We start from the raw sequence: 16,904 nt of genomic DNA on the forward strand, positions 1-16,904 counted from the left end.
ATGGAAGCTCAGAAGGCAGCTTTAATGTAGCAGCCTACTTTCTCTGCTCTTCTTGTGACGGCTCCAAAAACCAGCACCCATTAAACTCTGTGCATGAGTCGGACTTGGGAGAATCCTTGCTTGAACATTAACTTAGATGAAAAAAAAAATCAATAGATGGAGAGATTTCAGGGATGCATCACTCAATATGAAACTTTAAGAGGGAGACTGACATTTGGGCACTTTTTCCAGCACTGGAGTGAAAATGTCTACAAGGAAAAATAATGTAAATTATAGTCTGCATGGGCAAAGGATCATAAACAGCCTATGTATATAAGCATCTACATGCTGCTGTCTACTCAGTGGGCTGGCAGAAAGGGCATGTATTTGTTTCTATGTCTTCTACGGTCACTTTTGCTGCAGTATCTCAGCTTCATACAACAATGATTTCTGATTCCCTATAACCAACCTTGTGAAAAATAACTAACCCGACTTCACAGGCAGATTACTTTGGGTAGCAAAACAGTGGAAATATTTCTGACAGCCTTCAAACTGCCACCAGCCAAGAACTGAACCTAGATATTTTACATCTCCACTCTTTAGCTTAAGTGAAAGGCAGCTGATCTCTTTGCGCTGCGGGAGATTCAGGGACACTTGACCCCATGGCCTTCACACCTTCGCCCAATCTTGACAGGGCCAGGGCTGGTAGCCAACACGAGAGGAAGAGTCGAGTCATAACCACCACCAAACACCATCAGCCCGTTGCACCCGAGGTACCTTGAAGCCATGTTAGGCCCTGGCAGGATGCTGGAAATGGTCCTTCCTGCAACCGACACGCACCTAAGCAGCAGGAGTGCTGAGGCACAGGCAGAGACACACTGCCGCGGGAGGGCCGGTTCCAGGGCTCTGCCATCCTCAGAGGCAAGAATTTTTTCCTTAGGCTCAGGTGGGATCTCCCGTTTTTCAATTTGAGTCCACTGCCCCCTGTCCTATCACTGCACACTACTGAGAAGAACCTGGCTCCATCCTTGTCTTTTCGGTGTTTAGAAACACTAATGAGATCCGCTCCTCTCGCCTATTCTGCAGGCTGAACAAACCCAGCTTTCTAAGCCTGTCCTCAAAAAGCAGATGTTCCAATCCCCTAATCATCTTAGTGGGTCTCCACTGGACTGTTCCCAGTAGTTCCTTGTCCTTCTTGAACTAGGGAGCCCAGACCTGAAGGCAGTATTCCAGATGAGGCCTCACCAGTTTCCACCCTGCCCGCCGCAGGCACCAGCACACGAGCAGGCTTCCCGCCACCAGCCCCGGACCCCTACTCCGCTCCGCTCTCCCGACACAGGGAGGGCAGCGGGCGCGGGGCGGTGCAAGCACCGCAACCGCCACTCCGGCGCCACCTGGCGGAGGTGGCGCGTCCAAGCCGTCTGGTGTCAGCCTTCGGTGCAGCGGTGTAGGGCCGCGGGCATTGCCGCCCCGAGAACTGCCCGACAGCTCCAGCATCAACCGCAAACCCTCCGCGGCTGGCGAGAAATACCGTACGCTGGGGGCGGGGCACTTTCTGACCCCACCCCGCTCTGGTACCCGCTTCCTGCGGCGCAACGTAGCAGCCGCTTCCTCCTCCTCCCTCCTGCGGCGCGTCGGGCGGGCGGCTCTGCTATGGCTGCCCTGGCGGCCCTTTCAAACGCGGCAGCTGGCAGCAGGGGGTAACGTCTGGGGACGCCTCCCGCCAGCCCTAGGCTGAGCGAGCGGGCGAGGCAGGGCGGGCATCGGCTTGCGGGGCTGCGTTGGCCCCGGTGCCCTCCGTGCTAGGCGAGGCCGGCAAGCGAGGGGTTTCCTGTCGTCTCAGTTGTTCGGGTGGAAACCAGCCATTTGCTTCCTGGGTCTCCGTTTGTCCTCCCTTCCTCTCCCCCAGCTCATGGGGAAGGCGTTCCTCGGGGCCCTGTTGGGCGAAAACCGGAGCGGGGGGGGGGGCGCGGCCGAGCGGGACCCTCGATGCGGGCAGCTGGGGCTGCAGCGGGAGGGTGTTTTAGCCCCCGGCCTCGGCTGGGATGTCCCCTGTGCCCCCGCCCTGGCTTGGGGCCCATCTGGCCTTATTCCCATGCTTATTCTCATGATTCCGTCAGGGAATCGATGACCTTCCCAAGTGCGAGGAATGAGATTTAGTTCCATTAGCCCTTCGTCTTGAGTGCTGTTAACAGAGCTGAGGAAGTAGGATGTCGTTTGGAGGACAATGGGTCCTCGAAGTTTGTGAAGTGTATTTTAAGCCTGATCGCGTTCCTGGGCCGCAAAGCAGTGATTTGGATGGTAGTGAGTCACCTAGCAACAGTCTGTTTAATCTTGACTCTCTTTATGGTCTCATGACTCCAAAACGAGTGTTAATGGTGTGATAAAATCTGCTGTGGCTGTCGTGCAGCCTGTCTTCCATATGCTTCAAAAGAGTGAAGACATCCCATCCAGTTAAACTGGATGGGAGTGTTACTGTATGGCTAGTTTGGTGGATTGGAGAAGAGGAGTAGCCACGTGTAATGTAGCAGTCTTTCTGAATCTGAAGCAATATCCTGTTTTCAGATGATGTCTGTTTTCACAGATGATTAAAGCGGTTAAAAAATGATGGAAAGCGTTCATCTTGTTTCTTGTGTGCATCTCTGCTGCTTCATTGACAGGCTGTTGCACAATGCAGGTTGTTCCTTTTCCCTATAAGTGGCACTGCTAGCAAGTTGTAGGATCAGGCTTGGAGGAGAGTGCTTTCTAACGGCACAACCTCGATTTGCCTTTCTGGAGGCATTTCTGTGAGTTGTAGCAGTAGGTTGTACTTCTAGTAGTCTTACATCTTTTCCTTTGTGGTTAGCTTTGGGGACTGTTTTTCTGCATGTGTGTACGCTGTATGGCTCTCTTTCTTTCTGTCTGTAATTTTTCAGTTAGCACTAGAGTCTCCTGATCTATGTCTATGACTTATTTCTTAGGCAGTCCTGACTGGCTTTGTGCACGAAAAGTTCTTGGAAGTCTGCTGCTCCAGCTTCTCTTAGTAAAAGTATCTGGGATTCTGCAAGGTTTTAGCATCAAGAAGATTACAGTAAGTTGGATTTATATTTTGAAGTACAGCTTAGTTGTGACAGGTGATAAAAGCCTTCTGGAGTAATAGAACAATTTCTATACAAATCACTACCACTGTGCCTGCGTAGCATTTTTTCCCTTTGCTGCTGATAGCACACTGTTCACACTTTGATTTCTTCTTAGGATGTTATTCTAACATGAAATGGAGGTGTCTTCAAATGACAAGCAAAATCAAACCATTGAGAGCCTACCTGTAATAATCAAAGTGGACCATTCTGACACTACTAATAGCAGTCTGAACTTCACTTGTCATGGGATTCATAGTGCATTTCATGTCCTGCTCCAGATTCTTGATGTTACAATAAACTGTCATTTGTTTAGTACTATGTAATTTTAGAAGAAGTTAAAATGCAAAATTCTATTATCTCTGCTCTTCTACTCATGCTACTGTGTTCAGTTCTGGGCCCCCCAGTTTAGGAAGGACATTGAGATGCTTGAGCGTGTCCAGAGAAGGGCGATGAGGCTGGTGAGAGGCCTCGAGCACAGCCCTATGAGGAGAGGCTGAGGGAGCTGGGATTGGTTAGCCTGGAGAAGAGGAGGCTCAGGGGTGACCTTATTGCTGTCTACAACTACCTGAGGAGTGGTTGTGGCCAGAAGGAGGTTGCTCTCTTCTCTCAGGTGGCCAGCACCAGAACAAGAGGACACAGCCTCAAGCTGTGCTGGGGGAAATTTAGGCTTGAGATGAGGAGAAAGTTCTTCACTGAGAGAGTCATTGGATACTGGAGGGAGGTGGTGGAGTCGCCGTCCCTGGAGCTGTTCAAGGCAGTATTGGATGTGGCACTTGGTGCCATGGTCTAGCCTTGAGCTCTGTGGTAAAGGGTTGGACTTGATGATCTATGAGGTCTCTTCCAACCTTGGTGATACTGTGATACTGTGAAAAGCAGAGGCTCTAGAGCAAGGATGGAGGAGTTTCCTGTATAGGATTCCTTTCTGGAGAGAACACATTCCTTTAGGTAAACTGTAAGAGAGCTTTAGAAATTTCCATGTGCTTTTCTGCTGGAGAGGCTTTTTCTGTAGTTACTGATAAAAGTCAATTTCAAAATATATGTGTGGTGGTGTTGTGTGTGTGTTGTTTTTTTTTGCTTTTGTATCTCTGCTTGAAGATACAGTGATAACGTGCAGTAGACTTTGTTGATATTCATATCTGTTTTGCTCTACTGATGAGGGATCTATGTGACTTAATGTAGTAATGTCATGAGTTTTAGATTTGCCCAAATGACACTCTGATCATACTGTGAAAGTATAATCTTTTCTATAACTTTTCATCTGTTAAATATAGTTTGTTTTCAAAGTGCCCTGTAGAAGATGTCATGGTCAGTTAGGATTCTTGGAGCAATTTCTGGCTCTGGAAATAGTTGCTCCAATGGTGGAGTTACAAAACAACCTTGTGCTAGGTGTGAGGTTCTTTGTTAGGCTTTTGGGAGAATGGTCAGGGGAAAGGACTGTAAAAGTAATTAAATTTAAATCACTGTAATTAAACTTTTCTTTCTGCAAACAGTCACTTGTGCCTTCTAGATTCACATATTAAAAAAATTACTTTTAATCAGTTATATCTTTCTATGATTAGGAGGGGTGAACAGTGTATGTCTGTAAATGGGACTTGGAATGCTCTTTAACATTATAAGGCCTTTAAAGCCCCTATCTACTTATATTTTGCATGCAGCCTAGAACTCATTTTTGGGGAGAGAGACCAGAGGACTGATTGCTCCCTCGCTGTATGCTTTGTGCATACTGATATTAAGATTCTTTACAGTGAAATATAATAAGAAATACTCTGTCATTCTTGTTTATTCCTGGTGTGGCCCAACATGAAGCTACACTAGCTTTATTTTAGTGAGTAGCTGACAGGCAGGGAGAAGTGTGCTATTCACAGCCATCACGATAGCTCTTACGTGTTGAGCTCTGTGTTAGAAGCAGAGAATAGAAGTGGTGGGAACAACAGATCTGACAACAAAAATGATGCCAAACTATTTGGAGGTATATTTACAACATATATGTAGACCTGGGAGATAAATTTACAGCAGCAGAGACTGAAATAACTTCAGCTCTTCCTCACTGGACAGTATAAGAACTCCACAAAGTCGTCTTTCCTTTTTGTGTCTCTCAGAAGTGCTTCTACTTAAAACATTTTGGGTTTTGTGGAGAAGCAAGGCTTTTGTGATTACAGAGTGTGTGAAGCAAAGAGAATTTGGGTGTTTCCATCAATGACATTTCATCCTACCTGCTGTCATTTGGGAGAGGGATGACCAGGAGAGTTCTGATTGCCTTGAACAAGGGATTAATTGTGGTTGAGTATTATGCATGTTTGAGTGTTAAGCTTTCGGCTTATTGCAAAGAAGCAAAAGATCATATGGGGATAGATCTGAAAGGAAATGGGAGTTGGTCACAGTCAAAGTTTCCTGAGCCTAGATCACATTGCTTGGCCATGGAAGCAAAATGTAGTTAGTAAGATGATTATTAAGATCTGTTGTTCACAGAGAACAACATGTTTAAAAAGTTAAGCGGTTTATGACAACATACATGAAGTAAGAAAAAAAGTGTTAGTAAATGTTAGAACAGAGCTTGTAGGGATTCAGTATGCCAGCTGGCAAACCAGTGAAATCCTGCACAGGATGGCTGGGTAATTTGTGCACTGCTTTGTAATTGACTCTTCTACTGCTATGAGACTTCTCTGGGTTTAGGAAGGGGACACTGATCTAGGGAAGAGATAGGTTCACTCCTCAGGGTAAAAAACAACACTCACTTTCAGTATGACTACCTGAAGGCAACAGAGAAGGAAGAGGTAAAGGCAGTTTTCTACCAAAGCCAGCCTGTCTGGAAAATATTATAGGAGACAAGTGGTCAGCTGCTTGCTGTCTTGATCACAGCATGCTATGGGAAGGTGAAAAGAGCTCTTCCAAGCTCCATCAACGCTTGAGGCAGGAGACATAGAGAGACCATATCCCAGTAGAAGCAGCACACAGAGCAGTCAGTGGCTTGTTTGTTTCCTTGTCATGTAGTCAGTGCAGTCAAACTTGTAGATGCTCCACATGGAGTATAACCATTTGCCTGTTTCTTCAGTTTTCCTACCTCACTTCAGGCACTGTTACTAAACCATTAAAAAACCTGAAACTGCAATAGTTATTCATCATCATCAGTGGCATTTGGACTTGTTGCTTTTTCATCCTCTTCCTTCCTCCCCTTCACTGAATCACTGAAGGACTGTTTTTCTTAGTCATTAACTGTAGGTGTTAGCACACCCTAGCACAGGCAGCTCTGGGGGAAAATTTAGCAGACAGCTGTCTGGCAGTTTGGAGTTAACTCAGGAGTACTTTTGTGGATTTTAATAAAAAAATAATTTCTTAAAAATATGTGTAGCAACCTAAGATTCTTTTTCTGGACTTGATCGTGCAGGTCCTTTTTGGCCTGGATCAGAGGTCTTGATAGTTGAACTCCATGATCTCAGAGGTCTTTTCCAACTCAAACAGTTCTATGATTCGAAGTATGAAGTACAGTTAGTTCACTGTATACATCGTTAGAACAGGAGGTAGTTATAACTTGGCCTGACCTCACAGTGAGATACAACTTCTATTTTTGTAGAATTTTCCTTTCTAATACCCATGTTTGATATTCATCTCAACATGCTTTTTGGTATTAGCCTTTTACTTTGAGCTGTAGAACTATTTTGCTTTCTGACCCAAGGCTTGTCTGTTCATGGAGACTTATTCTGAAGTAGGTTTTGTGCTTTGAATTCAGATCTTACCTTAGTTCAAATTAAGCACAGGTGAAAAAGCTTCAGAAACAAAGTTATCACTCTTTTCAAGAAAATTCATTAGATAGTGATGTAACTAAAGTTAGAGTTTATGTATTTGATACCATCTCCAACGTGCTGTGTGCTTGTAAAAAATGACAAAATATTGATGGGTCAAACAGAAGACAAGTTCCATGCTGCTCTTCTTTGATCTTTTCCATCAAGTGTTTGATACCTCTGCAGCTTTCTGAAGGACAAAAAAACACTTAAAAGATGATCTAATGATTTTTTTGAAGTGGAAAATCCAAGAAATGAAAAGAATAAAAAATTGGAACTGTTCAATAATTTTTAGCCTTATTATGTATAATTTTCTATTCTATATCCTGCTTTGCCATGTCAGTTTTATATTTGCTATCTTGTAATTCTGCTTCATTCATTGCACTGTATGATGACAGGTAGGCTCAGACTAAGGATATAGAAGCAAATACTAATCTGTTTGTTGAGAATATGAAAAATGCCTGGTCTCATAAACCAAGGAGCTCCTCTATTCTTATTGTGATACAAAGACTTGGTGAAGGGCTTAGAGAATAAATCTTACGAGGAGTGGCTGAGGGAGCTGGGGATGGTTAGTGTGAAAAAGAGGAGGTTGAAGGGAGATCTCATTGCTGTCTACAACTACCTGAGGGAACATTGTGGACAGACTGGTGCTAGTCTCTTCTCGCATGTAGTTTGAAACAGAACAAGGGGAATGGCCTCAAGTTGAGATTGGGTGGCTTGAGATTAGATATTACAAATAAGTTTTTCACTGAGAGAGTGGTGAGGGACTGGAATAAGCTGCCCAGGGAGGTGGTTGAGTTCACCCACCCTGGATGTGTGTAAGGATGGTTTGGATGTGGTGCTTGGGGATATGGTTTAAGGAGAGTCTTGTGGAGTAGGGTTCTAGGTTGGACTTGGTGATGCTGAGGGTCTTTTTCCAACCTGCATGTTTGTGTAATTTTGTGACTTAAATCATTCAGCAGTGTTGGATGGAGGAAGTACAATTAGCTTTATAGAGTAAGTTTTACCATAATCTTATGTAATGTAACAATAGAAATGCTGAGATACTTAAGAGACCTTGCTCTTGGCTGCTTGAGGTGAAAGGGAAATATTAGCAGAAGAATGACCTTCCAGAAGTGGCTTTCCCTATACCTGTACGTTTGAGTAAGCCTGCAGACTGTCATGGTGATATGCTGAATGTTCAAAACTGGCAGAGCAGTTTAGGTAGCAGAGCTATGTAGCTCAAGTGAGAGAATATGTATGTCTTTTTTCCTTGCTATGATTCAATGGGTACCTATGAAGAAGCTGGTTAGAGTGATCACTAGCTTCCAGAATTGTTTGAAAACTGAAAGATACCCACCTAGTTGGATTAGCTGAAGAAGCATCACTGACAGTGTTGCAAGACTGAGAGCTCTGGGACTTAGCCAGGTGAAGAATGTCCCAGTGCCTGCAAAAAATGAATCAGAGGTGTTACCTAATTCTGGAAATCATTATAGAATCAGTCAAGGTTGGAAGGGACCACAAGGACCACCTAGTCCCAACCCCCCTCTGCCATGAGAAGCGACACCTCACACTAGATCAGGCTGTCTAGAGCCTCATCCAGCCTGGCCTTAAACACCTCCCTGGGCAACCTGTTCCGGAGTCTCACCACTCTCATGGTGAATAACTTCTTCCTGACATCCAGTTTGAATCTATGCATTTCTAGCTTTGTTTCATTCCCCCCAGTCCTATCACTACCTGACTTCCTAAAAAGTCTTCCCAGCTTTCTTGTAGGCCCCCTTAAGATGCTGAAAGGTCACAGTAAGGTCATCTCGGAGCCTTCTCCTCTCCAAACTGAACAGCCCAAACTCCCTCAGTCTCTCCTTGTAAGAGAGGTGCTCCAGCCAGTTATCCTTGTGGCCCTTCTCTGGACATGTTCCAGCACATCCATATCCCTCTTGTCATAGGGGCTCCAGAACTGGGCGCAGTACTCCTGAAAACATGAAAAATGCTTTTTTAATAATGGAAACATTGTTCTCATGCCTGTGAGGTAATGTGATTAATTAATTGATTAAGCACTATGATAAGGACTATTCAGGTATGAAGAGCAAAGGAAAATGGGGAAGCAAAGTGGCTGGTTGAAGCTGCAGGTGTCTCAGAACTGGCAGTGAAAAATCACCAGGGAAGAAGTAAGATGAGTTGGTTTTTTTGTGTTCTGTTGATTGAGATTTCTGTGTTCCTGTGGTAGATATTTGTTATAACTACTCAAATAATGGGATTTCAGTAAGTGGAGCAGCACGGAAATGCTGTCCTGTTTGTTACTGACCATGATGGTGTCTATGAAAAGGTCTTTTGCAAGCTTTGTGATGCAAGCACATCAGAAGTTAGTGCTGCTTGATGTGGGCCTCAATAGTCCTGCTGTGGTGCTGAAAATCATAGAATCATAGAATGTCAGGGGCTGGAAGGGACCTTGAAAGATCATCTGGTCCAGCCCCCTGCCAGAGCAGGATCACCTAGAGCAGATCACACAGGAACACACCCAGACAGCTCTTGCAATCCAAAAAGCAGCCAACAGGAGATTCTGTGCTGGGTTTCTAAAAGAAGCTGTGTCAAACAAACATCTCACAAAGCCAGACCCTCCCAGCACTGACCTGGAACTGCCAACCACAGAAAAAGCTTCAGTCAGATCTTTAACCTTCAAGAACAGCAGAAAACAGAACCCAGGACTGTGTAAGAAGCCAGGGCTGGGTGCTGATGGCTACACACCAAAGGAGCTTAGACACTGAGATGTTTTGCAGCCTTCTTCTCCACTCTTAGGGGGGGACACACAAACGCTTGTGTCTTGCTGCTTTAAAAGGAAAACATACTGAAAGCCATTTATATCGATGGTTATGCTTCTAATGCTTGAACAGAGCTCAAAATGAAGTTGGATGTAAGAGCATCCTCTGGTTACATGGCAGTCTGCAAAATACTTATGCATTGTTTATTTTAATTTTCTAGCAGGTAAAATTTTGCCTGTGTCTAAAACTCACTAACTAAACCTGTCGGATATGGTTGTTGAAATTCATGGGTCCAACCATTGACAAAATTTCTGTAACTGATTAACTGAAATGCAGCTACTGTAGGTATGAATCTCAGGTTGGGAGAAAGTCTATGCCTTTCCTTTTTACCTTTGGTAATTGTTTTATGCACTTGGTTTGCTAATGAGCAACTCTTTGAAAACTTATTTATTGTACACACAAGTAACAGTCTTTAAACATGAAACTCTAGATCAAAATGGACAACTTTCTTGTAGTCCTATTCACATAAAAACTGTAAGAGAGCTCACTTTGCTAAATCTTTATCTTTCTTTGCTTCTTTGGTTGATGGAGGAAAGATAGCATAGTAGGTGAGTGACACACAATAATATGTCTGAGAATCAGCATTCTCTTTGCTAGGATATCTTTACATGCAAGCCAAATAGTTACCTTTTTTTTTTTTCAAGAGAAAAATAGTTTGAGAGGCTGTAATGCAGCTTTATCTGTTCAGTTGAAAAGATTATTGAACATGCACTGCTGTGGTCTAAGTTCTTGGGTACTAAAAAATGCAAACTTTCTCTAGAGGAAACCTTTGTGATTGGTGAATACATTATGAGGGCATGCTTTGCAGTGACTTTACAGGCTGACCAAGAATACAGCTTCAACCAAATGTCCTATTTCTTTTTCTCACTTCTGTCATCAGATGTCATCTCTACCAAGGAGGGTGAAATCTGAAGCCAAAGCCCTTACATCAGAAGACTATGAACTGTCTTCACTTAATTCGTAAGATTGCTTTTGTTTTTCCTTAGAAACTTTTAAAGTTTGTGCTAAGCATGAGCTTGATTGAAAAATTTAGATGCACAGAACTTCTAATCAATTATAAAATGTGAATTACCACTTTGTGTATATATATAACCTCAGCAGGTTTGCGATGACACCAAGCTGTGTGGCACAGTCGACTTGCTAGAGGGCAGGGATCCATCCAGTGGGACCTGGATAGGCCAACCTTAGGAAATTCAACAAGGCCAAGTGCAAGGTCCTGCACCTGGGTTGGCACAATCCCAAGCACAACTCCAGGCTGGGTGGCAAATGGCTGAGAGCAGCCCTGAGGAAAAGGACCTGGGGGTCTGGGTTGATGAAAAGCTCAACATGAGCCTGCAGTGTGAGTGCAGTCCAGACAGCAGCCCTGTGCTGGGCTGCAGCAAGAGCAGCATGGCCAGCAGGGCAAGGGGGAGATTCTGCCCCTTTGCTTTCATCAGACCTCACCTGGAGCACTGTGTGCAGTTCTGGAACTCCCAATGTAAGAAGGACACGGAACTGTTGGAGCAAGTCCAGAGGAGGCCACGAAGCTGCTCGGAGGGCTGCAGCAACTCTGCTATGAGGACAGGCTACCAGAGCTGGGGCTCTTCAGCCTGGAGAAGAGAGGGTTTCAGGGAGACCTTGTAGTGGCCTTCCACTATCTGAAGGTTGTGGATGCTTCCTCCCTGGAGATGTTCAAGGCCAGGTTAGATGAGGCCTTAAGCAACCTGTTTTAGTGGGAGGTGTCCCTGCCTATGGCGGAGGATTGGAACTAGATGATCGTTGAGGTCCCTTCCATCCTAAACCATTCTATGATCTTCACAGTGAAGATGAGGTAAAACTGAATTGCCAGGTGTCCAAACACAATCAGATGTGTGCACATCCCAGTGACCTGCATCAGGAAAGCTTAATGAATTGTTGCAGTCATTAGTTCTGCAACAGCATGAAAAACCTTCATTTGTTGAATCTGCCTGCCTTTCTGATCATTTTTCTGTTTCCTTGCTTCCATGTCAGAAAACACTCAGACCATCTTGCTTATGTTCATGGTTGTTTTTTTTTTAGGTTCCTCTCATAAACAATATTTTTTGTTTTTCAGGAGCTCTGAATCAGATCAGGAAGAGGAGGAGTGGGAGCCAGAAAGCAAAATGGCCAAGAGACCTCGGTTGCCAAAGAAAAATGAGGCAAAACCTAAAAAAGTTGCTGCTTCACGGTCAGCTGCGGCCAGAAAGAAGGTAAAGAAGGTAGCAGTAAAAGAGGAAATGGTGAGTATCTGTAAGCAGGAGACATTTAAATGCTGTGGTTAGCAAATTCATGAGCAGAAGTTTTCCATCTATGATGTGCTCGGTTGCCCGAGTCTGATCAGCTTGACAGTTCCGCTGTTACTATGAATATTTGGTTTGTTTGATAAATGCTGCTTTCTCAGGTGTTTAAGTGTCACAGATCCAGGGACCCTCCTTTAAAATTTTGGCCTGCAGTAATGGGGTGTGGGTTTCAACAAGGAAGATGAATAAGTATCTCTGTTCTTTCTGTAATGAAAACTAAATACTGTAGTATATCTGGTCTCTGTGTTTCACCTTTATCTCTCACCTTTTCACCAGCTGGTGAACATGGCTGTTCAACCCAGTATTATTATGATGAACATAAGGTGAACTTGTATCAGAAGTTGCTTCACTTCTGTCCAAGATTCAGGTCATGAGAGGAGCCAGTCCTTCTGGCTTCTGAAGATAACCTCTGCAGAAATCCAGGAAAAAAAAGATGTGGCCTGTCCAAGGTTATCTTATCAGACCAAATCTCAGTTCCAGTTGGGGTGCAGCGCCTAACACCTCATTAGAGGAGTGCTTTCCTGCCTTGCTGTTCCTTTCTTGAGTGGAGGCAAGGACTGTGGGTCAGTGTCTTCTGAAGGAGAGCCCAATTTGTGTCTTCAGGATAATTCTATTTGCTCAGTTTTGCTAGATATGCTTGTAACTTTTCTTCCACACAACATGTATTTCAGGTTACTTCATTTCTGGATTGACATTTCCCTGGAGGTAGAGATACAATTTGGGAAAATCATGTCTAGTATCAAATCTTCATAGGTTTTAATTGAAATGTTGAATTGATTTGTAACAGGCAATTCTTAATATGGTTTCAATGTCTTTTTGACAGGATGCATCCTTGCCTGTTGCTCCTGCGAAAGATACTAGAACGCAGCTCCTAAAACCTAAGGAGGAAGATGCAGACACTAAAACAAAAACCTTAAATCAAAAGCTGAAAGTGCCTATAAAAATGGAAGTAAATTCATTCCAAGGGCAGAGTTCAGAGAGGGATGAAAAACCTTCAACAAGTGTTCCTGTGGTGGGAAATCATGTCAAACATGAGAAATCTGAGAAGGATTTTGCATTTGATGAACCACCTTTTAAGAAGGTTAAGTTGACTACATGTCCTGAAGGAAAGCCAGCTAAAAATCTAGGAGGCAGTAAAGTAAAAGAAGAATTTGAAATGAACTGGGATATTGTACAGGTATGAGATCTTTTTCTTTTCTGAGGTATTGATGAAACAATTTCCTATGTAATTAGCACTTAGAACATTAATATACTATTTCATTCTGCTTGATATCAGCTGGAGTGTCAGAGAGTCATTGTGCTGTTAAGAAGTCATTTAACCTCAGTTTAAATTGTCATAATACATGTATAACTGTTGGTTGGTAACTGTTAACACTTCAAACTGACATTATTCTAATACCTGTGACTTTGACAGTCCTTAGTACAGAACTTGTCCCTTTGCACATTTCCTTTGTGTCAGCACGTGGGTTTTTTGTAGGTACAGTCAACTAAATCTCCTGCAGGAAGGGTTGCTGAGAAATTTGGGGTGTCTGTGCAGTGTTTCAGAATTTAAGACATAGCTCATGTGGGTCATGTTGTTGTAGAGACTCACTTGAGACTGTAATCAATATACAGTATTGTCAAGAAGGAGATTGAAGTAACATCAAGGAAGATATCATCGTTGTTTGTGTAGGATGTTACTTTGAAGCTATTTGAGTGAAGACAGTTTTAGGATAGCTCCTGGAGCCTGTATGCTTATGGAAAATTTTACTAGGAACAGAATGGGAATAATTTGGGTACACTCTATTCATCATCTTTAGCACTACCTGCTTAAGAAAGGTGAAAATTTTTATTCCCTAGTCTTCTAAAATATTCCTAGAAATACAGATGCAGAATTTGGTCTTTGTGTATCGCTGCTCTAAAATCAATGAACATGATTGTGTAGGAGTTGATATATTTTTAGGCTTCTGAATAAAGCTTTCAAAATGCTTTTATGTCAGCCTCTATGGTACTTAGGTAGTTTGTCCTTGATTCCATATTGGATACTGTATCTTTAGAAAGCCCAAATGGTACAAACTTGTGTTTAATTTACAAGGCTGGGTTCATCTTGGCACCTTTAATAATATCATGCTAGTATCAAATTATTTCTAAAGTGTTAGTTGCATCAGGTCAGGATTTGTGGTGTTTGTTTCCAGATGTTCAGAGCTGCAATGTGCAGTTTGTTGTCTTGCTGATTATTATTGTTCTTTTGCCTTTTAAAAAATGGTGGGTTTGGGTGATTTTTTTGGATTTGTTGTGGGTTGGTTCATTTGGTTTTGGTTTGGGTTTGGTGGTTGGTTTTTTTTGTTGTTGTTGTTGTTTCAAGGAGGAGTGCCTCTTGGGATTTTTTCTGTTGCTCAGGTTTCTGGAATCATGGGTTGCTGCATGTCTTCTTGAAGTACAGGGGGTGGTGCCTGGATCTATGGGAAGCCTGGCATCCTGATTTAGGAAGGACGGTAGTCCCTGCTGGCAAGCATAATATTCTGGGGTGGTTCTTAACTTTGAGTGAGAGACTGTTTAAAGTTATTGCCTCTCTTACATATTTTTTTGGGTTTGTTTTTTTTTCTGACAGGCCTTGTCAGAAATAACAAATGTTGAGCCATGGGTGTGTGCAAACTTAATTCACCTCTTTCAAGAAGAAAACACAATTCCTTTTATTGTTCGGTATAGAAAAGAGCTCATCAATAATCTGGAGGCTGATGCCTTGAGAGAAGTGCAACAAACGTTAGAAGAGCTACGGTAAGGAAGCTAAATACCAGAAGGTGACTAACAACCAGCTGTTGCTTCTCTGTCCCTTGTCTTGACACTTTTGACCCACTAAAATTGTAAAGGAACTGATCAAAAGCAAAATTGAAAACTGAGGCAATTAATGCTTGATACCTGGCTGGGTTGTTTTGGGCTTTTTTGTACTATAAATAACAAGAAATCTGGCATTATTAATTGCCAAAATTAAGATGTTAATTAATCTGCAGTTTGCTAAAACTACAGAGGAAAGAATTCCTACTAACTCATAGAATCATAGAGTGTCAGGGGCTAGAAGGGAACTCAAAAGCTCATTCAGTCCAACCCCCCTGGCAGAGCAGGTTCACCTAGACCAGATCGCACAGGAACGTGTCCAGGCAGGTTTTGAATATCTCCAGAGAGGGAGACTCCACAACTCCCCTGGGCAGCCTCTTCCAGTGCTCTGTCACCCTCACAAGGAAAAATCCTCCTCCTGTTTAAATGAAACTTCCTATGCCTCTGCTTCCACCCATTGTCCCTTGTCCTGTCATCAGGTATCACCCAGCAGAGCCTGGCTCCAGCCTCCTGGCACTCACCCTGAACATATTTATAACCATTGGTGAGGTCACCTCTCAGTCTCCTCTTCTCCAAGCAGCAGAGCCCCAGCTCCCTCAGGCTCTTCTCTTAAGAGAGATGTTCTGTCATCTTTTATGCTCAAGCAATTCTATGTCCCTCTTGGACTGAGGGGCCCAGAACTGGACACAGTACTTCAGATGTGGCCTCACCAGGGCAGAGTAGAGGGGCAGGAGAACCTCTCTTGACCTACTAACCACAGCCCTTCTATTACACCCCAGAATGGCATTGCCCCTCCTGGCCACAAGAGCACACTGCTGCCTCATGATCAACCTCCCATCAACTAGGACTTCCAAATTTTTTTCCCCTTCACTGCCTTTCAACAGGTCATTCTTCAACCTATACTGATCCCTGGGGTTGTTTTTTCCCAGGTGCAAGACTCTACCCTTGTCCTTGTTGAATTTCATTCAGTTTCTCCCTGCCCAGTGTTCCAGCCTGTCCACATCTGACTGAGTGGCAGCACAGCCTTCTGGTGTGGCAGCTACTCCACCCAGTTTGAGGTCAAAAAGAGTAGTTTGTAGGTTCTGGAGATACACAGCCTGATTAGGTGTAAGCTGCGCCCTCAGTAGGAAATATTAGCTAAGAAACCCTCGGCAGAGAGAAGCAAAGCCTGTAGTGAGGAGCACTACTTGAGGCTGCAGTGTGTCATGAGGGCAGGGTAAACTATCCCAGACCACTGTCACAAAGGAATAATCAACATAGGCTGCTGCAGTGGCATGTGAGACTTCTTTCATTTCTGCTTGCTTTTGGGTGGTAATATGTTCCTGAGATGGCACAGGAACAGATTTGCCAGCTGTTCCATCAACACAATGTGTTCCTCCTTGTATTCTCCACTATCCCCTAGCAAGAGATTGTTTCCAAAGAGGGAAGGTGACCTGAAAGAGTTCTTATCTGAACAAATCATTTAAACCGTAACAAAATACCTTGCTACTTGCGCTTACACACAAGTATTTTACTGGAGGTTTAAGAGTTTCAAGTCTGGTACCTTGTACTTGATGCAGCAGTACTGTCTTGATATGAATTACAGCTATAAGTGCTTGTCACCATGTATTTATTTAGGGGGCTTTTTGTTTGGCTTCCAGGTAGGTAATCTTGCAGAAAAGTGTGTAGCAGTACTGACCAGCAGGACTATGACTTTTCTGAAACAGAAGATATGTTGATACAGTTTTGAACTAGAGTAATACTCAATCTTTTGGATTATTGGAGTTGTTTTGTTGACCATTAATGTAAGATACAACCTTCAGGGGTTTCAGAGAGCTTCAGCAGTGTAATAACCAATAGCATTTTTAATCTGCTGTGAAATGTGCCTGTTAATCTCTTGCATTTTAGTACTGTTGCGAAAAAGGCACATGCAATGATACAGAAGTTGAAGAAGGAAGGGAAATTGTCTGGATGCCTTTCAACAGCATTATTAAATTGCAGAACTTTGGAAGAGTTAGACCATGTGGTGAGTGCACTGGCATTTTTTTCAGCTCATCCTTAGCCTAAGTGTAACCTTGCAAAGTGTACAGCATGACTTGAACTCTTTCCTTGTGTTTTAGTAACTGTATTTTTTATTTG

The 16,904-nt window shown here is 43.5% G+C and overlaps 1 protein-coding gene across 1 annotated transcript in view; it reads left to right on the plus strand.

Annotated features, from left to right (window-relative positions):
- Positions 1-1,613: 1,613 nt before the first annotated feature.
- Positions 1,614-16,904, plus strand: part of SRBD1 (S1 RNA binding domain 1) — a 142,334-nt gene continuing 127,043 nt past the window's right edge. Inside the window, exons 1-7 of the mRNA XM_064158381.1 lie at positions 1,614-1,679; positions 2,940-3,049; positions 10,556-10,635; positions 11,747-11,912; positions 12,796-13,149; positions 14,563-14,729; positions 16,674-16,791. Coding sequence (XP_064014451.1) covers positions 10,556-10,635; positions 11,747-11,912; positions 12,796-13,149; positions 14,563-14,729; positions 16,674-16,791 — 885 coding nt within the window. The 5' untranslated portion in view covers positions 1,614-1,679; positions 2,940-3,049. The remainder of the gene's footprint in view (positions 1,680-2,939; positions 3,050-10,555; positions 10,636-11,746; positions 11,913-12,795; positions 13,150-14,562; positions 14,730-16,673; positions 16,792-16,904) is intronic.

Source organism: Pogoniulus pusillus, chromosome 18, assembly GCF_015220805.1.
Source record: "Pogoniulus pusillus isolate bPogPus1 chromosome 18, bPogPus1.pri, whole genome shotgun sequence".
Taxonomy (NCBI): domain Eukaryota; kingdom Metazoa; phylum Chordata; class Aves; order Piciformes; family Lybiidae; genus Pogoniulus; species Pogoniulus pusillus.